At 67.4% G+C, this 22092-nt stretch overlaps 2 protein-coding genes across 3 annotated transcripts; one reads left to right on the forward strand and one right to left on the reverse strand.

The window, feature by feature from the left end:
* Positions 1 to 548: 548 nt before the first annotated feature.
* TMEM80 (transmembrane protein 80) lies at positions 549 to 4006 on the reverse strand. The gene is made up of 5 exons (XM_054576780.1): positions 3965 to 4006; positions 3329 to 3348; positions 2541 to 2634; positions 2358 to 2450; positions 549 to 1354 (listed from the first exon to the last, which is right to left on the reverse strand). The coding sequence occupies exons 1-5, from the start codon at positions 3981 to 3983 to the stop codon at positions 1149 to 1151; spliced, it is 432 nt and encodes a 143-aa protein (XP_054432755.1). The 5' UTR covers positions 3984 to 4006; the 3' UTR covers positions 549 to 1148.
* A 661-nt stretch (positions 4007 to 4667) lies between these two features.
* Positions 4668 to 21804, forward strand: DEAF1 (DEAF1 transcription factor). 2 transcript variants are annotated; one of them, XM_054576781.1, is made up of 12 exons: positions 4668 to 5014; positions 7412 to 7509; positions 8646 to 8775; positions 9033 to 9179; positions 9450 to 9589; positions 9999 to 10064; positions 11334 to 11460; positions 11760 to 11888; positions 12364 to 12492; positions 14040 to 14287; positions 20641 to 20730; positions 21401 to 21804. In XM_054576781.1, the coding sequence occupies exons 1-12, from the start codon at positions 4726 to 4728 to the stop codon at positions 21503 to 21505; spliced, it is 1698 nt and encodes a 565-aa protein (XP_054432756.1). In that variant the 5' UTR covers positions 4668 to 4725; the 3' UTR covers positions 21506 to 21804. The 2 variants fall into 2 exon arrangements, with proteins under 2 accessions (XP_054432756.1, XP_054432757.1); XM_054576782.1 differs by having other exon boundaries at positions 20644 to 20730.
* The last annotated feature ends 288 nt before the right edge of the window (positions 21805 to 22092 follow it).

A 22092-nucleotide genomic window follows, 5' to 3' on the forward strand; every position in this document is an offset into this window, starting at 1 on the left:
GCACGCGCTCGCCTGCAGCCTCGCTAAGGCCCCGCAGGGGGCCCCTTCTGAAACACCTGCACGCCCTCAGAGGCAGTGCCCCCTGCCCCCTGCAAGGAGGCCTGTGGGGCCCAGAGTCCCAGCCCGGTGTTGGCCTCTTGGAGCCACGGTGTTGTCTGGAGACGCTCTACGGCTGGAGTGTGGGGGTGCTGAGGGCAGGGCGCAGCCCCCATCCTGGGGCCTGGGGTCTCCTGGCCTCAGGCCCCTGTGGCAGCGCCGGCAGTGGGAAGCAGGTGCCTCCTGGCCCGGGGTGCGGGGGCACGGCGAGCCGGGGGCCTGCCCGCCCCAGCCCAGGACAGAACTTGGTGTTGCCCCGCCCCTGGCTGAGGCCAGCCCCCCGGAGTGCCCAGGACGAACCCCAAGCAGGGCCTGGCCCCTCGGCCTCTGGGGTAGGCTCCAGGCGGCCAAGTGGGAGGTGCAGCCTGGCCCAGCGCCACATGCTCTTGGGCCCAGGGGTCCGAGACCCAGAGGAGGTAGGTGGCCTTAATCAGAAAAAAATTCAGTGAGGTATAAACAGTTCTTTATTTTAAAAACACGGTGTAGAGAAGCTACACATCCATTTGAACATGTCACTCCCAAACAGAAAACCTGCAATAGGAACCAACGGAGAAGAGTTACTAGAAGGGATCGGCTTACGAGACCTGGGTTCTCATGGTGCCAAGCGCAAACGTGACTGACGCTCCAACGACCAAAGCCGGGGCGTGCAAGCCCTGAAGTGGCAGCCGCCAGCCTTGGGGCAGGGAGCCGTCCCACAGCCCCTCGTGGGCGTTGACGGGTCAGAGTCCCGGGGGTAGGAGCGGCAGGAGGAACCTGCACGCACCGCAGGCTCCGCTGCATCTTCTGGAGCTTCCAGTCCAGGGCTTGGCCTGAGTGGCCGAGGACCCCTGGCTCTGTCTCAGCCACACAGCTGCTTCCCACCGTGCAGATGCATGAACACTCAGGGACATGACGACCCCACGGAATGCTGTGCTGCGGGGCTCCTGGCCAGCCAGGGATGCCACCAGGAAGCTGCTCCTTCTGGAAGGCAGCAGGCAAAGCCCGCTGGCTCCCGGCCAGGGCTCCCAGGAGGGGCCCCGTCCGGGTGGTCCTCGAGGCCACACATCGCCTCTCTAGCTGACGAAGGCGGCGACGGCCACCACCTGCAGGACAGCCTCCAGCCCGTGGACTGCCAGGAGCGTGGCACTGAGGACCGCGTCTGCCCACAGCACTAGGGTCTGCCAGAGCAGGAAGTAGACAGACAGCAGGGCGCTGGCCACTGTGAGGACCAGGCTGGCGGCCAGTGGCCCCTCAGCCTCCGTCAGGTTGCCCTTGGTGCCTGGAGAGCAAAGCGGACACGGTGAGAGCCAGGCTGTGGGCACCCGCTTGGGCCCCACCAGCAGCGTGCACCCTGGAGGGCCAGGCTGCAGGGCGCAGGCCAGCATGCCACCCGCATGTGCGCCCCAGCAGTGCAGGCGTCCCGGGAGGGGCTGCCCCACCCCACCCCCACCCCCTTTCCTAATTCCAAGTGGGCTGAGGGGACTTGGTTCAAAATTTTTTTTCAAAAATATTTCAAAAATATTTCAAAAATATTTTACTCTCTGGGCTAAGGTCAGTCTGCAAAACTCAATAGCCAGAAAAAACAAAACTGTGTTTCATAAATGGGTCAGTCACAGAAAATGCCCATCCCAGGTGCGGACGGCCGACCGCATGCGCCCAGGTGCTTGGGAAGGGTGGGGGTGGGGCGGCAGGCAGGCAGCGGACGCCAAGCCCCTCTGCTGCTGCTCACCGCCCACCCTTAGCACAGCCCAGGTCTGTGACGGGGACACGGAGGCCCAGGGTGCTCCTCAGGGTGGCCGAGTGGGACCTGCCGTGGGGCAGAGCTCGGGTAACCGCGGTGCTGGTGCACGGCGCCTGCCGTGGTCGCCGGACGGACGTGGCTGGAGGCCCTGACCCCAGCGCGATGGGGCGGGGCAGAGAGCAAAGGGCACGCAGCGCTTCTTACGGGGCCTCCCACCCTGCCCAGCCTGCTGTCTCAGTGGGGACTCCGACCCCTACCCGCAGGCTGAGAGGAGGGTGGCGGGGGAGGGGAGCGTCCTGGTTCCAGGACAGTGCAGTTACCCACGGCTCTGCTTCCCACGGAAGCCTCTCCCCAGGGACGCTGTGCTGCCGGCTCCTCAACAAAGCTTCTCAATGAACTACTTAATATTTAATGACGCTGTAAGGTGAGGCCTGCAGGCAACGCGTGCAGCACCGACATCACACGTCCCCAAGAGCCAGGTTAGGAGCGTGGCCTGTTTAGAGGGTCACACAGGTAAGGTCTTCGCAGTCAGCCAGCTCACCAAGGTACAGCCGGGGCGCCTCCAGAGCCCCCATCAGCGACAGCAGGGCCAGGTCGAGGGCCAGGCGCTCCTGAGGGTAACTGAACGCCTGACCTGCAGGCGATGGAACAGGGCAGAGCTCAGAGCTCAGGTTACGGCAGCGCAACGGCAGCAGCACCGCCCGCCCTCCCGCTCACAACTCACTTTTGTACGCGATCATCAGGAGCGTGGCCAGGAAGTACAGGGCGGAACATGTCCCACTGAGACACATCAACATCTGCAGGGGCACCGACGAGAGCTGGGACACCGTTAAGGACTCAGCCCAGCAGCCGCGTCGCCCCGCCTGCCCGCCCCGGCCAGGGAAGATGGGCCACTCGACCTTGACCTTCGCCTACTTGCAAGCGCAGCGAAGGTGCCCGCCGGTGGCCCCGGAGTCCCACCTGTTGGACACCCATGGATAAGTCCACTGGTGTCACAGGAGCTGCGGGGGACGGGACCTCCCTTCACAGGGACCCCCAGGCTCAGAGGCAAAGCACTTGGTGTGGCACCACTTCAACCACTGCAGGCGGGACAGCCTCAGCGCCCTGACGCTGGCCCCGTGACAAAATAGAAAAAAAGAGATTCCGTTTTCTTCAAGTCAAGCGTCCTTCTCTCCTTTTGGGAGCAGTTAAGTACCCACCACCCGCTTTCCCGGGCTCTGCACACTTCGCCCTTGTTCGTGCTGAAGCGGCCCTACGCACACCGCACAAGCACGCAAGCGGCTCTCCGTCCCCGGCTCTGGCGGCCCCACCGAGGGCCCGGGTGCGGGCGAGCTGGGGGGCCGGGGCCAGCGCGCTCTGCTCGGAAGCTACACAGACTCCGCCGCCCCCGCTGGCCTGTGGGACGGTGTCAGCGCCGATGGAAAAGGGGGCGGGGCTCCTAACCGCCCAGGGCGGGAGGCAGGGTCTGAGGTCGCCGCGGGCCCGTGCGCAGCAGCAGCAGCAGCAGGATACGGCCGTGGAGGGGGCGCTCCCTGCAAGAGATGCGCCGGGCGGTGAGGCCCGCGGCCCCCGGGTCGCTCCGCCGGCCTCGGGATGGCGGACGCGACCGACCTTGGCCTCGGCCACCTCGGGCCGCAGGGAGGAAGGGAAGCCCCCGGCTACCTGGACGCGAGCTGTCCTTCTGCCCGGGCCCTGTAGGGACCCCGAGCAGAGCGCCCAGGAGAACAAGCTCGGTCCCTGCGGCCGCCGCAAACGCCGGCGTCGGTGTGGGGCGCGGGGCCGCCGCCCGCGGATGCAACAGCTCCGCCGCGGCACTCCGAGCGGGCCGGACGCCCGCACACGGGCCCGGTGCCCCCGCCAGCACCGGCACCCCGTGTCCAACCCGTGGCCCCTCAGCAGGGCGGAGAGCCACCAACGTGGCTTGTCCACGCCACCGGCACGAGGAGGGACGGCCTCGGGAACCCGGGCTGCGCGGGAAATCCGGCGGGCAGGACTCTCTACTGAGCCGCACCGGCGAACTGCCCGGCTGGTGGCCCGCCCAGCTCTAGCGAGACCCAACTCCTCCTCGGGCAACCTACAGCCCTCGCCTGGGACACCCGGGTCCCCAGACCCCGAGACTCCCCGCTTAGCGCTCGCCGCGCCCCTCACCTCGCCGCACAGCCGCCATCTTGCCCCAGCCCCGCCCCCTAGTCCGCCGCGTTCCCGGCAGCCTCTCGGCGTCGCGCCGCTCGCGTCCCTTCGGCCATTTTCGCCTCTGAGGCCGAAGGGGCCCGACCGCACCGCTTATCGAGAATTGACTCCGAGCCGCGGCTGAGGCCCGATTAGCGGGTCCGGCAGAGCTCGGGCGCTTTCGGAAAGGGGGGCGTGGATCCGAGGCTGAGAGGCCCCGGGCTCGGGAGCGTTCGGCTCCGTTCGGTTCCACTCGGAACAACTCGGCTCTTGCTCGCGGCGAGGCGGGCGGAGCCTGTGGCGCGAGACTCGTTAGCCTAGGCCGTGCCGTGTCGGAGGTCGGCGAGTGTCGGGCCCGCGGTTGACCACCTAGTGGGCCGGAGACGACGGCCGGCGCGGCCTCCTAGGAGCTAAGGAAGGCTAGAGCAGAACTGCTCGGAAACCCTCGTGCCGCCTCGTACCAGTTCGGACAGCCTCGGCTCCGCACTTCGGGCCTCTTCGGCCCTCTTCGGTTCCGTACTCCTGGTCGTCGGCTTGGCTCGACTGAGACACTTCGTGTCGGTTCGGCCTCTGCTCGGACGCCTCGGCTCGGCTCAGCTCGGCGCACGGCTTCGGGCGGCCTCGGCTCGTCTGGGCTCGGCTCGGTTCGGGCGGCCTTCCTCGGGCGGCGCGCTTCGGGCTCCATCCCGGCCTTCGGGCGGCCCCGGCCAGCGCCTTCGGGCGGGCTCGGCGGAGTCCGGATGGAGGACTCGGACTCCGCCGCCAAGCAGCTGGGCCTGGCCGAGGCGGCGGCGGTGGCGGCCGCGGCCGCTGTGGCGGCGGCGGCCGCGGCCGCGGCGGGAACTGAGGCCGAGGAGCCGGTGCTCAGCAGGGACGAGGACTCGGAGGAGGACGGGGACTCGGAGGCGGAGCGCGAGACGCGGCGGGTGACGGCTGTGGCGGTGATGGCCGCTGAGCCCAGGCACATGGACATGGGCACCGAGGCCCTTCCCGGCCCCGACGAGGCTGCTGCGGCCGCCGCCTTTGCAGGCAAGTGCCGCCGGCCCGCGCCGGCCCGCACCTGACTCGCGCGCACCTGCCACGCACACACCTGCCACGCACCTGCCCTGCGAGACCGGGCCACATCTGCCCCGCTCACACTTGCCGCGTACACACACCCCCTGCACCTGCCCCGCACACACCTGAAGGACCAGCCCACACCTGTCCTGCATACCTGCCCTGCACCTGCCCTATGCACACCTAGGATGACCAATCCCCACTTCCCCTGCACACACCCCCTTGCGCTTGTCTGTGCACACCTGTCCGGTACACACCCCCTGCACCTGCCCGCACACAGCTGAATGACCAGCCCACACCTGCCCTAAGCACCAGCTCTCCCACACACAACTACTCTGCCCAAGCGCCATGACCAGCCCCCCAGTACCCGCCCCACACCTGCCTTGAGGGCCCTGCCGCCCCTGCACACCCCTCTGCACGCGCACCTGCTTCCTCGGTCCCTTCTCCTTGGGACAGTCCACCCCTCCTGCTCAGCGCCCGGTGCTCTTCCGGAGCCTTCTCGGCACCTGCTGCTCGCCTTGCCTGTCCTGTCGGTCTGTCCGGGGTGCATGTGACCTGACGGGTGGGGGTGGGGCCGCACATGGACCCCGTCCTGGAGGGGCCGGCGGGTGGGCATGTCTGCGACCCTGAATGCTAGGCGCCAGTTCGGGTGTGACCTGGGGGCCGGGTAGCAGGACGGCGGTCGCGCAGCCCGGGAAGGCCAGCTGCTTTCTGGGGCAGGGACTCCAGAGGCCGGCTGACTGTCTGTCCCCGCCTTTTCTTCACCATCGCCCCTCCCCCGGTGGCGTTCCCATCAGCCCCCTTCCCAGATGGAAGCTGGCACAGGGGCCAGCCCACGTTCTGTTTCTTGACACACAGAACATCTTCCTCCTCAAGTTCCGGGGCCCATGGAGCCTCATGGAGTGGCCCACAGCACCTTGTAGCGGTGGCCCCAGGCCGTGTCCCAAAGGAGGTGGACACTCTCCCAGGGGTGCATCCCTTCCCAGCGGGGGGCTCCTCAGGGACTTGGGGCCAAGGGCCTGCGCCCCTGGAGAGCATCACGTGGGTGTCACATCCAAGGACTGCCGCCCTAAGGAGCGTCGCAGGCTTCAGAATTGGATAGCCGCCTCCTGGTCCCGCTGCGTGTGGTCCCAGCGCGTGTGGCCTCACATGTCATCCTGGCATGTGTGGTCCCAGCGCGTGTGGTCCCAGCGTGTGTGGCCTCACATGTCATCCTGGCATGTGTGGTCCCAGCGCGTGTGGTCCTGGTGTGCGCGCATGCGAGGATACATCTGCTGTGTGTTCACGTGGGCGTTCATCTCGTGCCGTCGGGGGCTGGACGGGGCTGAGCCCCTGTGGTCCACACGTGTTTTGTTTGGGGTCCGTGGAGAAGCAAGGAACAGGTTCCATTTTCATTACTGAATTCTGGATTAATGTTGGGATTGTGGGCGTGAAATTTTTCTTCTGGTTTTTATCTTTTTCGCACACGTTCTCCCTAGTGCAGCAACGTGACGTCATTGAGTGTGACGTCAGAAAAGTGTGCTGACATTTTTTTTCTGCGACACTTGAGTTGTGTTGCGTGTGTGTTAAAGCCTTCAAACTCTGTCCCGCGTTACGGAGGTTCGGGGGTGTCTGGGTGCTCTCGGAGGCCGCCTCCTTGGCAGAGGGCCGTCTGCGTGGGCTTTAGACGGGGTCCCCACTGCACGTGGGTTCTGTGGGACAGCGGCCGGGGGTCGGCCCGTGGACATGGATGGGACGGGGGTGCCGGGCCGTGGGGTGCGTGTGGGCGCGTGGAACGTGCAAACGCCTTTGAGGCGGTGTTTCTAAGCGCCTCCCACGCGCCAGACACGGCCCGGGGCACGGGGCGTTCTGGGATGCTGTGTGACCCCCGGGGGCCGCCGCCCCGCGAGGAGGAGCTGTGCTCCTAGGAAGGGCTCCCGGGCGGTGCCCGAGCCAAAGGGCGTGGTCGTCGGGCGCAGGCAGAGCTCGGGGGAGGGAACGCTTGGGGCAGGCGGTGGCTGAGCGGCGGGAGGGGAAGCGCGGGCCAGGTGGGCGCAGCCACCGGTGTGTGGATGCTGCGGAGGCTCAGGGGCACCTGGTGGTGGAGGGGAGAGGCAGGGCCCAGAGGGAGGGAGGGGAGCAGTCAGGGTTCGGGGAGCGCCTGCCGGTGGGTGTCTGCCGGGCGCCTGCTGCAGCACGTGCTGGTTTTCTTCTGAAAGGGGCCAGAAGCCAGGTGTGGCCGGCGAAACCTGGGGACCCTGGACAGCCCGCGGGGGTGGGGCGGGGCTCTCGGGGGCGCGGCCCCGCGGCAGAAGGCTCGGCCGGGACGGCCGGCGGTGCGGATGCAGCCTCTGCGTGGGGGCCGGGCTGAGCTGGGCACCTGTGTTGCAGAGGTGACCACAGTGACGGTGGCCAACGTGGGCGCCTCGGCCGACAACGTCTTCACCACGTCGGTGGCCAACGCCGCCTCGCTCTCGGGACACGTTCTGGTAAGCGGCCCCGCGAGACCGGGCCTCTGCGCCGCGTGGGGGGCGGGCGCCGGCGCGGAGGGGGACCCTGCCCATTAGGTGTGGGCCGCACAGGGACCCGCCCAAGCCCTGGCGGAAGGACACCCAGGGTCCCCGAGGCGGGAGGCCAGCTTCCCCGCGCGGCCCCCACCCTGCTGCTCCCCTGGCCGTGCCGCCCACCCCCCGTGTTGAGAGGGCCCCACCCCCTCATCCCGCGCAGCGCCCGCCTGTCCCACGCGTGCTCTGCCCCAGGGGCCGCCCACCTCTTCACCACGCTGCCGCGTCCCCTTCCCCGTGGCCCTTGTGCCTGTGACGGCCGCGTCGCCCGCTTCTCTCTCACATGTGAGGCCTTCTGGGATTGGGGGACAGCTGGGTCCCCAAGCGGCAGATGCCAGGGCTGGGCAGTCTCCAGGAAGGGGAGTTTCCTGGGCCTTTGCCACAGCTGGTAGGTTTCTTTGCGTCTCGGTCGCACAGTGGGGACACCCGGCGCCTCAGGGCCAAGTCATCCGTGCCTCTGAGGCCACAAGCAGAGGCCTGCTGTCGGCAGCGGACGGTGGCGTGGGCTCAGCGCAGACACGGGAAACTCTGCTCACTTCCGTGGGCCCAGAGGCCCGGGGGCGCAGGGTGGGCCTTGGCTCTGGCAGAGACGGGGCAGGTGAGCCGGGCTGGCCCAGACGGTCAGCAAGTCTCCGAGAGGCACACCGCAGCGCGGCTGGGCGGCCCAGGTCTCTGGCGGCGTTGGGTGAGGTCCCTGACAGGACACAGCCTGGGAAAGGCATCCCAGGCCGGGCGTCTGGGAGACCCTCCCGCGGGCCCTGCTCCCGCAGACGTCCATGCGCTTCCCGGTTACGGGGCTTTCACGGAACACGCTGATTCTGGGGCTGACACGCAATCTTGAGAGCTTGCTCAGGGCACAGACCTGGTGTCATCTCTTCCCACGGTTGGCTCTGCGCTCGAGTCTCAGTGACGTCTTTGGAAGGGACCCATGAGGCGTGGCAGGCACCCCCTCGTTGGCGTCGGCCGCCGGGAAGCTCGCTGTGGCGGCGCGTCCGCAGCTCCGGGCGACCGGCCCACGGCCGGCAGGGCAGCGAGGGCGTGACGGAGCCTCTCCCCTGCAGTCCGGCAGGACGGCCCTGCAGATCGGGGACACCCTGAACACCGAGAAGGCCACGCTGATCGTCGTGCACACGGATGGCAGCATCGTGGAGACCGCGGGGCTGAAGGGGCCGGCCGCGCCGCTCACCCCAGGTACGGCCGCCCTGCGCCCACCCGCGCGCGCCACGTCGGGGGGCTGCCCTGCTCGTTTGGGAGGGAAATATCATCCAGCCTAAGTAGGAAAAGTGGGGTTTCTGGGCTGCGAAGGAGGAAGAGCTGCCCTGAATGGAAGGGCGGCAGCAGCCAGGGGACGTTCTGGGGACCCCTGAGAGCACCCCGCCGGACGCTGTGTTTCCTGCTCTCTTCCGGGGCATCGGGGTCTCTCACCGTCGGACGCTTTCTTTACCAAGGTCCTCAGTCTCCTCCGGCGCCCCTGGCTCCCGGCCAAGAGAAGGCGGGGAGCAAGTACAACTGGGACCCGTCGGTGTACGACAGCGAGCTGCCCGTGCGCTGCCGGAACATCAGCGGCACGTTGTACAAGAGCAGGCTGGGCTCAGGTAGGGCACCCGCCGCGGCTCCCTGGGGACGGCGGGGGCAAACAGAGAGCGCCGTGACCCATGTGAGCAGAGGCCCCGCGGCCGCGTTCCTGGCTCAGCGCGCCGACCTGCAGGCGGCTGTCGTGAGCCCAGTGCGGTGACCGTGGGCGGCAGCGGCAGACCCAGCAGGCAGGCGGATTTGCCCGGCAGCCCGCGGGGAGCGCCGGCGTCGGCGGGGCCCCGCAGGCCCGGGCAGGAGGCGGGAACTGACCGCCGCCCTTGCTGCTCCAGGAGGCCGGGGCCGATGCATCAAGCAGGGGGAGAACTGGTACAGCCCCACGGAGTTCGAAGCCATGGCCGGGAGAGCCAGCAGCAAGGACTGGAAGCGGAGCATCCGCTACGCCGGCCGGCCGCTGCAGTGCCTCATCCAGGTGCGGGTGCCCGTGCCCCCCCCCCGTCCCAAGCGGGGGGCAGCCCTGGGGCCCCGGCCGGGCTCCCGCTGGGCGGCAGTGCCTTGGGCAGGTCACTTGGCCTCTGTACCTCAGCCTCCTGATGTTTCAAATGGGACGATGGTGCCTTCGGCCCGTGTAGCGGCGGGAGGGCCGGGCGAGGCCGCCGCCCAGAGCTCCCGGACCCCGCTCTGTGTCGGCCCCCTCATCAGAGGACGCGGCGCGTGGCCTCTGCCGCTGAGCCTCCTGGGCGTCAGTCGGGGAAGGGGACCGTGGCGCCGGCACCTACCAGGACGGGAGAGGCAGCCGGGCCCGCGGAAGGGGGTGCTGGGCGGCAGGGCAGCAGGAAGCCGCGGGGTTCGTCTCTATGAGGGGCGCCTTCTCGTTGCAGGACGGGATCCTGAACCCGCACGCCGCCTCCTGCACCTGCGCCGCCTGCTGCGACGACATGACCTTGGTGAGTGGCCGGTTCAGCCCTCGCCGCCTCTCCGTCCGGGCGCCGTCCTGAGGCCTCCCAGGGCCCTCGGGTCCCCAGGGGCTGCTTCTGGTTTCTCGCCCAGACCCCGGCCCGGCGTGTGGCCCGGCGTGTGGCTCGGCGTGTGGCTCGGCTGGTTGGAGTGTTCCCAGCAGCCAGGCAAGCGCGCGACGTCCCTCTCCCTCCCTCCCTCCCTCCCCCTCTCTCTAAAGTCAGTGAGCCTGTCCCCCCCCCGCCCCCCCCCGTGAAGATCAAGACATTCCCGGTTCAGACGTCACTCGGGAGGCTGGTGCCCTGGCTGGGGCACGTGGGTGGCCCCTGAGCAGTTGTTCAGAGGACACCAAAGGAAAAGCCCCGAAACAGTGGGAAGCTCCTGTAATGTCACCCTTCTAACCCCCGAAACAGACACTTTTTTTTTAAGTTTATTTTTAGAGAGAAGTGGGCGGGGAGAGGGAGGGGCGCGGGCGGGGGGGGGGGGGCGGACATCAACGTGCGGCCGCCTCTCATGCGCCCCCTGCTGGGGACCCGGCCCGCACCCCGGGGCCCTGCCTGGGCCTCACAGCCCCGGCCCTTTGGTTCGCGGGCTGGCGCTCGGTCCACTGAGCCCCACGAGATGCGGCAGCTTTTTGTAACGACAGTAAGTCATCAGGTGAGGAAGGTCAATAAAGACATGGGAATGACCAAGGGGGATCGGACGGAAGTTCCAGAATTGAAAGCAAACTTCCTAAATGGGGCTCACCAGACCCGCTCCCCAGCACCTCCTGGCCACAAAAGAGTGTGGTCCTGTCTGGGGCTTGGGGACACTCAGCAGGACGGTTGTCCCGAGGACCCAGGCCCGGGGCCTCTCCGCCAAGACGCCCGTCACCTGCGCTGTTTGCGGTTGTCGCGGCCCAGGGCTTTCTCATTCAATCCCCACGGCGCCTCTTCCCCTGTTGCGGACAAAGTGTCTGCCGCTCGCTCTGGGTGGCGGCCTCGCCTCTCTCCTTCCCTCAGTCCCCGCTTGTTTTCGGTCCTCTAGGGATTCCTACGCGTTCGCTACGTTGACGATGCCCTTGCTTGTCGTCCAGCACCGTTATTCACACATTCTTTTTCAAAGTGTCTTTTCTGTCACTGTAAGGAACTTGGGCCTAAGGAGAGGGGGTAGTTCTGAGAGCAGCTGCTCGGACAACCAGAGGCGGGTCCCACGGGCCCGCGGACGGTGCGGGAGCCGCGTCCACACACGCGTCCCCGTCTCGCTGTGCTTTCCCCCAGAGCGGCCCTGTCCGGCTCTTCGTCCCCTACAAGCGGCGCAAGAAGGAGAATGAGCTGCCTGCAGCCCCAGGGAAGAAGGAGGCCACCAAGAACATCACGCTGCTGCCGGCCACCGCCGCCACCACCTGTGAGTCCCCGCTCCTCTCCTCACGCATGCGGCTGTCCCCACTTAGCGTCCCCCGCGGGTCCCCGTTTAAAGCAGGCGCGGCGGGGCTGGCGGGCTCGGTGGCGGCCCCGCTCCCCTCCCTGCCCTGCCCGCACCCCGGGGGCAGGCCCACTCTCTCCCCTCAGCGTTCTGGGTCCCTGGTTCTCACGTGCCCTGGCAGAGGTGACAGCAGCACAGGCAGCGTCCCCGCTCGGGCCTCGGTCCCCTGGGGCCCTTCCGCGGCCCCCGCTGTGCGGTAAAAAGCACTTCTGCTTTTCCAGTCACTGTGACCCCCTCAGGACAGATCACTACCTCTGGCGCCCTGACCTTCGACCGGGCGTCCACTGTGGAAGCCACCGCGGTCATCTCGGAGAGTCCGGCCCAGGGCGACGTCTTTGCGGGAGCCACAGGTGAGTTGGCTCAGCACCTGCCTGCCCCTGCCGGCCTGGTGGGCAGCGCGGCTCTTCGTGGGGCCCTGGCCGGGGCTTCCCTGGGCCGGAGCCACGTGGGCGCCACGCCGGCCTGAGCTGGGGCATGGGGGGCGGGCGGGTGAGCTGTGCGGACCGCGGGACCTGGGAAGCTCCCAGGCGACGCCTGCGCTGCCCTGTGGCCGCCGGGGACCCGGTGCGCAGCACCCATGCCCGGCAGCCACGCTGCGGAGGGAGGGGCCGGCGGTGGGGGCTAACGCTGTGTCGTGCTTTGTCCCCCCGACCCCGTGCGTCCCAGATTCCATCACTCACACAGTCCGGGCGGGGGCGCTGCCCCAGGGGACAGCGCAGCAGGGGTCCCTCAGCGACCACTGCTCCCCACCCCCACCCCACCCCCGTCTGTGTCTGTGCTGCCGGCCGCGGGGTGACCCGGCTGCCTGTCCCTTCTCCCCAACAGTGCAAGAAGCCGGCGTGCAGCCGCCGTGCAGGGTCGGCCACGCGGAGCCCCACTACCCCGGCTACCAGGACAGCTGTCAGGTCGCGCCCTTTCCGGAAGCTGCGCTGCCCACGGCTCATCCCAAACTAGGTCAGTGCGGAAAGGCTCCCCGCACCGCAAGCGGGCGTCCGTGGCATTGCGCCCCTGGCAGGAATTCCTGGGCGAAGGGGGCTGGTTGGATCTCTCCGTCACAACCGAGGTCAGGGCCGCGCCCGCTGCGGTGGGTCCGCAGGGTCAGCGAGGGCTGCGCAGGGACCCTGCGGCCCGGGAAGGTTGCCGACCGGCCCCCGAGCGCCTGGCGCGGCCTCGGTGTCCCCCTCCCGGCTCCGTGTTTCTGCCGCCGCCGCCCTCACACCAGGCCCTCGTGGTCCCAGCCCTGGGCCTCCCCGGTGGCTGTGTGTCTCGTGGCTGCAGACCAGGAAGCAGTTTTGCACACGTGTGACCAAGGGGTTGCTTGCTTGTTCCACGCTCTCCGTTCCCCGTGTAAACCCTCCCCGCCCTTACGTCACCCGGCTCCAGCCCCTTGCCCGACGCGCTGCCAGCGCCGAGGGCCGGGGGCGGCGCGGGCGGATGTGGCTGGGCCCGCGGGGGCTGCCTGCTCACCCACTTCTTCATTTCAATGGGGACTCGCCGCTTCCTGTTTCACTCTCTGGGCTGTAACCTGTTTCTCTCATTATGTCACCCAAAGAGCCCCCGATTTGGCCCGTTTCCTTGGACCCCTTCCCTTCTCCTGGCACCGTGAGACGTTCCCGGCTCGGGTCGGGGCTTCCGTTCAGCCGGGAGCCCTGGCTCTCTGAGCGGATGGCACTGGGAGGCCGAGGGCCAGCCCGGCTGGCGTGGGCCCGCGCGCCACGTCCAGGGACCTCCCGTTGGCTGGAAGCGGGTCACGGGGCGCGTTGTCGCCAGGGAGCAGCCTGTGCTACAGACGAGGGTTCTTCCCTGGAAGGCGCCCCCGCTGCTGCTGGGGCGCCCCTGCTCCCGGGCTGTGTGCCGGTCTCCCCTTCCTGTGCCACAGACACCATGGGCGTCGCACGCCCTCCCTCTCTGTCTCTGGGCCTTGCTTCTCCGGCCGAGGGACCCCGATCGGCCAGGCTTCCTGCTCCCGCGGCACCCAGCCCGCAGGCGCCCGGCTCCCTCCCACGACTCAGCCTCTAGACGGAGGCGGTCATCGTTGGTCAGCGATGGTGCGCATCCAGGCCTCTGACGCTCTAACTCACACGGGTGCTGCCCCGCGCCCCCCACCGCAGGCCAGCTGCCCCGTCACCGGACCTTCGGCCCCCGCCCCGTTTCGCGGTCCCCGCACCCTGGCCCCCGCTCTGGGGGCTCCGTTTGTGAGACCCACTCTGGGGCCACGTTCTCAGAGGTCGCTGTCCTACCGGCGGGCCCTGCGGGGGCTGGTGACCACGTCTTGCTCGGGGTCTGTGTCTGTCCTCTGCGTGTCCGGCCTCCAGCCGGTGGGTGTGGAGCTGGAAGGCACCGAGCGTCGCCGCGTCCGGAGCACTTGAGCAGGCCCAAGGCGTCCGTGGCTGCCTGCCGATCCGCCTGCCCTCCGTGCTGGGCGCGGGGCCCCGCGGGGGCTCCGGGAGGCCAGGACCCGGGGTAACGCCGCCCTTTGTCTCGCTCTCGCAACCTCTCAGTGCTGACCTCCCTGCCGGCCCTGGCGGTCCCACCCTCCAACCCCGCCAAAGCCGTTTCCCCCGCGGTGGTCAACGGGCTAGAGATGTCGGAGCCGCGGAGCTGGCTGTACCTGGAAGAGATGGTCAACTCCCTGCTCAGCACGGCCCAGCAGCTGAAGACGCTGTTTGAACAAGCCAAGCAGGCCAGCTCCTACCGAGAGGCCGCCGCGGCGCAGGCCAGGGTGCAGGCGGACAGCGAGCGGAAGGAGGTAACGTGGGTGCAGGCGGAACCTGGGGTCCTGGTGACTGGGGCTCAGGCGTGGCCGGCGCCGCCACGCCAGGGACAGGTCCGAGTGGGAACAGCACAGAGGGCCGCGTCGCGGGCGCTGCTGTCCATTTCCACGTGCAGCGAGGGAGATGCTGGGAGCCGGGCGCGGGGCGGGGCCGGCGCGGGGCGGGGCCCGCGAGCGGAGCGGTGGGCGGGGCGCGTCTCTCGGCTTCCTCGCTCCCTCCGGCAGCGTGCACGCGGGTGTGTGAACCAAAGTCCAAGGGATTTCCTGTTTTTAAAGTCTTTTTGAAAATTTATTGATTTTAAAAGGAGACAGACATGGATTTGTTGTTCCATCTACTGATGTATTTATTGGCTGATTCTTGTGTATACCCTGACCGGGATCGAACCTGCAACCCTGGTGTATTGGGGTGACAATCTGACCCACTGAGCTGCCCAGCCAAGGCTCAAATTGATTTTCTTCTACCAAATCTATATAAGGAAAAATTTTCACTTATTTCCACTTTTCATAGATCAGAACAAAGAACTTTTAAGGGTCTTAGTTTTCTAAATGATTTCTTAATATGTGATTAACTGTTTTTAAATTTTTTAATTTTTCAATTACAGTTGTCATATAATATTACATTAGCTTCAGGTGTACAACGTAGTGATTAGACATTTATGTGCCTTATAAGGCGATTCACTTGATAAGCTAGTGATTAATTTGTTTTTAAGGAAGAAAAATGTTGCTTCTACAGAAAAATGTTGCAGCTACAGAGATAATTTTAAAACACTTAAAAGATATAATTCCAGCCCCGGCGGGTGCGGCTCCATGGACTGGGCACGGGCCTGAGAACCAAAGAGCCGCTGGTTGGATTCGCAGTCGGGGCCCAGGCCTGGGCTGCGGGCCAGGTCCCAGTGGGGGGCGCGCGAGAGGCAACCACACAAGGATGTTTCCCTCCCTTTCTCCCTCCCTGTCCCGCTCTCTAAAAATAAATGCATTCTTTAAAATAGATACATAATTCCAAACTAATACCGACTCAACGCTGAATCTTATGGGAAAGAGAAGAGCTTAAGGACCAAAAGATTTAGAGTTATTCCCTCAACGTGGGCCCAGCGGTGCACCCGCAGAGGGGCCCCGGCCTCTCGTGCCGCGTGGGGGGTGGGCTTCCCAGCGAGAAACCGAGTCTTGGCGCAAGGCCCCGCCCTGTGGACTTGTGCCCGCGGCCGGAAGACCACGGCCAGCCCACCTGCTCGCCAGTGTCGACCGGCAGTGAAGCTGCGATTTATAAATAACGTGCAAACAGGAGCAGCTGTCAGGACTCTGCTGACGGGGAAATGAAACCGAAGGGGCAGCCAGGCTCCGCGCCCGGAGGCGCCGGGGGCACCTGACTCCTCTGCGGAGAAACGAAACCGCGGCCCGAATGGGGAGGCGGCCTGTGAGCTGGAGGGGTTTTGTCTTTTCACAGCTGAATTGCCTGTCGGCCCATTAGTTATATGGTGAGAACTGGGGAGCGAGATACTTGTAGGAAAACGGCCGCGCACGTCCCAGCACCTGTGTGGGACCCCCGCCTGGGCCCCGGGGCTCCTCCCGCGTGGCCCTGCGGCGAGGAGCCCGCCTGTGGCCCGCACTGGCGGGGAGCCCCGCTGGGCCCTCCTGCGGGTCCGTCTCCCTGCCGGCCCCCAGCGGCCCCCGGGGCCTGTTCCTGCGGACTCTTCTCCTTGCGTCCGCGGAGCATTCCCTGGCGGCCTTGGCTGACCCCCAGGGCCTGTTCCTGGGGCCTGTTCTCCCCTTGGCTACGGAGGCGTCTTCCTTTCTTCATGTGCCTGTCGTTTCCAGGGGGTCTTCGGATGCCGCGCTGTTTTATGGCGCAGGCCTGGATTCTGCGGTCTCCCGCCCCCTGGAAGCGGTGGGGCGGCCGTGGGCAGCGGCTGGCGTCCCAGCTGGTCCTCTCTCCGCCTCCGAGGGCGGCGTGTGCCGCCGGCTCCTCCGTCTGCCCGCCTGGACCGAGTGGCTCTCCTCGGTCTCGGGGAAGCCTCGGGGCGTTGGTGGCCCGCGAGCCTGTCGCCGGAGCTGCGCCCTCACAGCGTGGGTCCTGCAGCCCCTTCCCACCGGGCCGAGCCCGCCCCCCGTGCGCCGTCGCTTCCCGGCCGTCCGACCTCAGGCCGTCCTCCGCGTCCCGCCTGCGGTGGCCCAGCGGCCTCGGCACGGCCACGTCGGCGCCCGTGTTCGCCTCCTGCGGCAGCGTGACGTGCGGCGCACGCACAGATGTGAGGCTGCGCTGCTGTGTGGCCGGTTGTTGGCAGTTCTACGTCTTTGCTGTCCGGATCTTTTGGAAGAAGATTTTGTTTATTTATTTTTAGAGAGGGGGAAGGGAGAAAGAGAGGGAGAGGAACATCCACATGTGGCTGCCTCTCGTGCGCCCCCTGCTGGGGACCTGGCCCGCCACCCAGGCCTGCGCCCTGCCTGGGAATCCAACCAGCGGCTCTTTGGTCCGCAGGCCGGTGCCCAGTCCACGGAGCCTCACCCACCGGGGCTTACGAGTACAATTTACGTATCATAAAAGTCACGCTTGTAACCTGTACAACCCGGTAGCTTTTAGTAAACACACAAGCGTGTGCGGCCCCCACCGCTCTCCCCTTGTAGTACATTTCACCGCCCTGAGACCCCGCCGGACGCTGGCACGGGCGGCCCCGCCCTGCCGGTGGTCTGTGGGCCCTGGGCGTTGCACAGAGGCAGGCGGGCGCACCCTGCCCGTGGCCTCGGCGTCCGGCGGCCCTCCGGCCCTGTGTGGACGCGCCCCGTTCAGCGTCGGTGTCCCTGTGGGTTGTGTCTGCTCTCTGGCTGCTCTGAACACACTTCCACGCCCCCGGGGCTGGTTGGGACCTCTGGGTCGCGGGGTGGCCGCACATCTGTCTAACTTTCTGGGGGGCGGCCGGCCTGCTTTCCGCACGGCTGCACCGTGGACACGCCTGGCTGCAGGGTGTGGGGGGGCCCGCGTCCCCATGTCTCCTGCTGCCGCCTGCGTTTTGGTTCCGCCGTCCAGGGGCCCGTGAGGTGGCGTCTTGGGTTCGACTTGCGTGTCCTTGAGGAGGGTGGTGCGGTGCATCTTCTCAGGTGCTCGGGGCATCCCTGCGCCTTGGGGCCGGGTCTCCTCAGATCCTGGGCGTGTTTTAAAGTGGATTAAAAAATCGGTGTGGTGTAACAATTAAGGCTATTCATCACTGATTCCAGAGATACTATCGATCACCTGTTACGCATCAGGAACTGTTCAGGGGAAGAAGCGTTGATGGTGTTTGTAATTTCCCCCCATAATCCTAACAGATTTGGGGGTCATTTTAAAGGGCGGGGAGGGGACATGAGGCGGAGAGACGCTGTGGGGCAGCTCCCTCACGCCCCTCAGCCCAGGTGTCCTGCAGGGGACACCGGCCGGCTCCGCGGGCCCGGCTTCCGCCCACGGGTCCACTCGGGTGAGGGAAGCGGGTCTCCTCACGGCTGCCCTGGCCGTTCAGGGACAAAGTGGAAGGGCTGTTGGATGTGCTTTCTGGCTTAGGTTGCGCAAAGAAGCAGAAGTTGAAAACGGACACTTGGTTCTCTCTTAGAGTGGCCCCTCGAAGCGCGGCTCCTGCCCGGCCCCAGGCAGGCGGGGCGGCTGCGCGGAAATCTGAACTGCTTGCCTGTGAGGAAACGAAAAGGAGACCTTCTTGACTTTTAGTTCCCCATTTCCCTGGCCTTAGACCTCTGGCTCCCAGTGAGATTTACGAGGCGGTCCCTCCCCGGTTGGGCGCGGTGGTGCCCGGAAGGCAGCCGGCCAGAGCCTGTGCCTCCCCAGGTGGGGCGGTGCTGAGCCAGCAGCCGTGGCAGCTGCTGTGGTTCCCACGGGAACAGCCACAGCCCTGCCCACCGCCTCCGTTCTCGGAGGGTCCTGAGCTGGGTCCTGTGACAGGGTGCTGGCCGGGTCCTCCCCTACTCCCCACCCTGTGCCTGGAAGGCGGGACTTGGCACTTCATTTGTAATTTGATGCATTTCTTAGAAAGAAAAGTCGCAGGAAATGCCTTTACCCTAAAATCCCCTGCAAGGAGGCCACCGGGCCTGTGAGGAGTTCCGCACAGCCCCCCACCCCCACACGGCCCTGGCCCCCGCCGCCCCGAGGCTCTGCATGCCGTGTCCTCGCTAAACCACCTGCGGCAGGGACCACAGCGGGAGGGGCGGGCGGAGGAGGCGGGTGAAGCGGGAGAGCAGCGATGGGAGTCAGTAGCCTGGGGGCTCTGAGCACCGGCACCGCGTGCAGCTGGCGTCTCTGCAGGGCGCCCCTGAGGCTGCATAGTTGTGTTAACCAGCGTCACCCCAATAAATTCAATAGAAAAGAAAAACCCGATTTTTCCGAAAGCCAAGCACGCCCGCCAGGGGGGGCCCGTGAGACGGGAGGGTCCTTGGCCACGCAAGGCCGTGCACGCAGACACCCGGACACGCAGGCCCCGTCTCCCGCGGGGGCAGGGAGCCCCTCGGGCGGCCCCGGCCACGCTCGCCGCCGCGCGTCCCAGGCAGCCCAGGGGCCGGTGAGGCTCCGCGGCTGGGCGCCGGGATCCCGTGGCGTGCAGAGCTCTCCGGTGACAGTGGGCACCTGGGAGGGTCCCTGCTCCAGCCGCTCCCGGGACGAGGCTCCGACCCCATCGGCGTCAGAGGGAGGAGACCCCGCCGCGTCCCTGGAGCGTGGGCACAGCAGTGACCTGGGGGTGCAGGCGAGGACGCGTGGGTCCTGGCGTTGCCCGCGTGCCTGCAGAGTGGCTTCTGCCGCGGGAGCGGAGCTGGAGCTGAGGCGGGGGCGTCGGCCAGCGCGAGCATGACTCTCCCGTCCTTGAGCCCGTGCCTCTGCCGCCGAGGACAGGAGGACGCGCTTGTGCTTCCGTTTGCTTTCGGCCTTGGGAAGCTCTGGGACTGCGGAGGCAAACCCTGATAACCCCGGGGAAAGAGCCCGTTAGGGGCCCCCACAGTGAGGGCCGCGGGGCCAGGCGGGGCGGGCCCTCCGTCCTGGGCCCATGGCCGTGCCCACAGTCGGCTCCGCTCCGGCTGCGGTTGGAGTTTAAAAACCAAGTGCAGTGCAGTCAAAACTGCTGCGTAGGGTTCTCTTTATTTATTTATTTATTTATTTATTTATTTATTTTCAGAGAGAGGGGAAGGGTGGGAGAAAGAGAGGGAGGGAAGTAGCCAAGTGTGGTTGCTTTTTGCGTGCCCCCTACTGGCGATCCAGCCCACAACCCAGGCCTGTGCCCTGACTGGGAATTGAACCGGCGACCGTTTGGTTTGGAGGTCGGTGTTCCATCCACTGAGCCGCACCCGCCGGGGCTGTTAAGGAGGTTTTCCCAGCTCCGACTGTGGGCGCTGCGTTTGTGTGTGTGATTAGCTCGGCTGGTGAGCGGGGCAGAAGAGCGGAGGCCCGTGGCCGGAAAGGGCACCCTGTCCCACGGGAGCCACGTGTGGCCGCTGGGTCTGCGCTGCCTGCGCCACGGCCTCCTCTGGGAAGGGCGTCCCCGACACCAGGCGCCGCCACCCCCGCTCCCCGGGGACCGCTCTCTGCGCCCCGAGGCGGGTCTGGTCTCCTCCCGGAGCATTTTGTCCTTTAAAGTCAAACCAAGTCAGTTCCCCGGGTGTCGTGTTACCTCCCCAATTTTTGAAGGGCGTGCAGACGGCCGTGGTTTTACGAGTGGAAACATGTTACTTGTGGGAAGTGCTGCTCGTGGTGAGCACAGTGTTTTGCAGGGAAGGAAGCTGAAGCCAGAACGGAAACTGAGAGCAGCCGGCTGTGTGTTGCGTGCGCGTGCAGGGCCGGGCCCGCGAGGCGGTCACGGGTGCGTCGCACGTCCTGCGCGCAGTCGCCATGTCTGGCGCCTGCCCCCACACCCAGAGGTGACAGCGGGGCTGCCCTCCACACACATCACCACAGTCCGGCCGCCAGGTCGGCCGGGACAGGCGCTCCCCTGCGCGTGGCCCTCGGCTGGTCGAGGGGGAAAGCTCCAGGCACGTCACTTAGGGAAGCGGCACACAGAGCGTGCATTCCCGCCAGGCCTGCGGGCGGGGGGCTCGGAGCGGGGGCTGCTGGGCGCCCGATGACTCTGCCCGGAAGGGTCCACCCGGCCGCTCAGGCCGGCCGGGCCGGCCGGGGCCTGTCCCCGACGGCTTTGAGGATCCTGTCCCCAGGCTCGGTCCTGGGCACGCGGTGGAAATGAGGTCAGCTTTTCTCCAGGCGACAGGCCTGTGCGCGCGGGCAGCGCTGGAGGCGGCCCGCGTGTCGGGGCCCCGGGGGGGCCCGGCGGTGCCCGCGCCCCACAGCGCCGACGGCTCTGTCCCTGCAGCAGTCCTGCGCCAACTGCGGCCGGGAGGCCCTGAGCGAGTGCACCGGCTGCCACAAAGTGAACTACTGCTCCACCTTCTGCCAGCGCAAGGTAGGCCCCTGCTGGTCGCACCCGTCCCCCTGGGTGGGGCGGGGCCTCCCCTGGCTGGGGACTCGCCGAGGGATCTGAGCACCATCCACTCTCAACAGAAACCCTCCGGGGCGGGCGACTGGGCAGGCCCTGTGCCGGGTGCAGCCGTGCAGGTCTGGGGCTAACGATCCGGCTTCCCCGTCGGGGAACCCGCGTCCGGGCTGCCCGCACTTGTCGCTGACTGTCTTTCCCGGTGCGCATGTTCCCGTTCACCCTCCCGCGCCCTGTGCCCAGGTCCCTGGCCGTCCAGCCTCCTGAGAGCCCTGGTCCAGGCTGAGGCGCCGTGCATGGTGCTCCGCGCCCCGTCCCGCCTGCGAACAGGCCGTGGCCCCTGGGGCAGGGGCGGCGGGGTGGGGGCCCCACTCGGCACCCGCCGGCCTCCCATGGGCCGCACCGCCGGGCCCTGAGAGGCCTCGCCCTGGGCTCCCCCCTCCGCCCCGGTCCCGGTGACTCGCGGCCCCGCCGGGCCGTCTGCCTGAGCGCTGGTCCCTTCGGCACCAGCCAGCGAGGCGGGGCGTGAGGCGGCGCCAGCAGGCGGGGCACGTGGCACGCAGGCTGTGGCCCTGGGCGGACACCTCTCGCTGCTGCCCGGCGGCAGCCCCTGCTGACGCGGGCATGTCCTTCCCGGCAGGACTGGAAGGACCACCAGCACATATGCGGCCAGGCGGCAGCCGTCACCGTTCAGGGGGACGAAGTCCACGTGGCCGAGAGCGTGATAGAGAAGGTCGCCGTGTGAGGGCCCGCGGGTCCCCTCTGCGGCGCTGCGGGCCGTCGCGGGCCCAGGACCCCTGGGCGGCTGCGGGGGACGCGGAGAAGGCGAAGAAACTTGCTGGCCAAGTTACGAACAGACTTGCAGCGGCCCGCGCCCCTGGAGAGAGCCGCCCCTGCCCGGCCCGGGAGGTGGCGCCAGGGGCGCCGGGCGCCGCACGGTGCTCTTTCACTCTTGGATCACGAGGGTCCGGCCTTACCCACGGGTGTGTTGTGTTTGTAACACGCGTGTACATACATGTGTCTCAATAAAGTCAGTGTCCCTGCCCCACCGTGGCGCAGTCCCAGCTCCAGCTTCCCAGGCGGGAGGCAGGTCGGCCGCCGCAGCGTCCCTGCGGCCTCCGTGGGGAAGCCCGGGGCAAGGGGTGCGTGGACCTCGGGGCGCGGCTGGTGCCGGCGGCGGCTTCCCCGCCGCCTGGGAGGAGAGGGGCACAGGGGGGCGGCGCAGCCCCGTGCGAGCCCCTCGGGCCTCCGAGCGCCTGCCCGGCCTCAGGCGGGACTTGCCCCCCGCGGCCGGAATGCGAGGGCAGCCTGCGTGTGGCCTGAGAACTCGGA

This window comes from Pteronotus mesoamericanus, unplaced genomic scaffold, assembly GCF_021234165.1.
Source record: "Pteronotus mesoamericanus isolate MK-2021 breed Mesoamerican mustached bat unplaced genomic scaffold, CSHL_Meso_final contig_349, whole genome shotgun sequence".
NCBI classification, from domain to species: domain Eukaryota; kingdom Metazoa; phylum Chordata; class Mammalia; order Chiroptera; family Mormoopidae; genus Pteronotus; species Pteronotus mesoamericanus.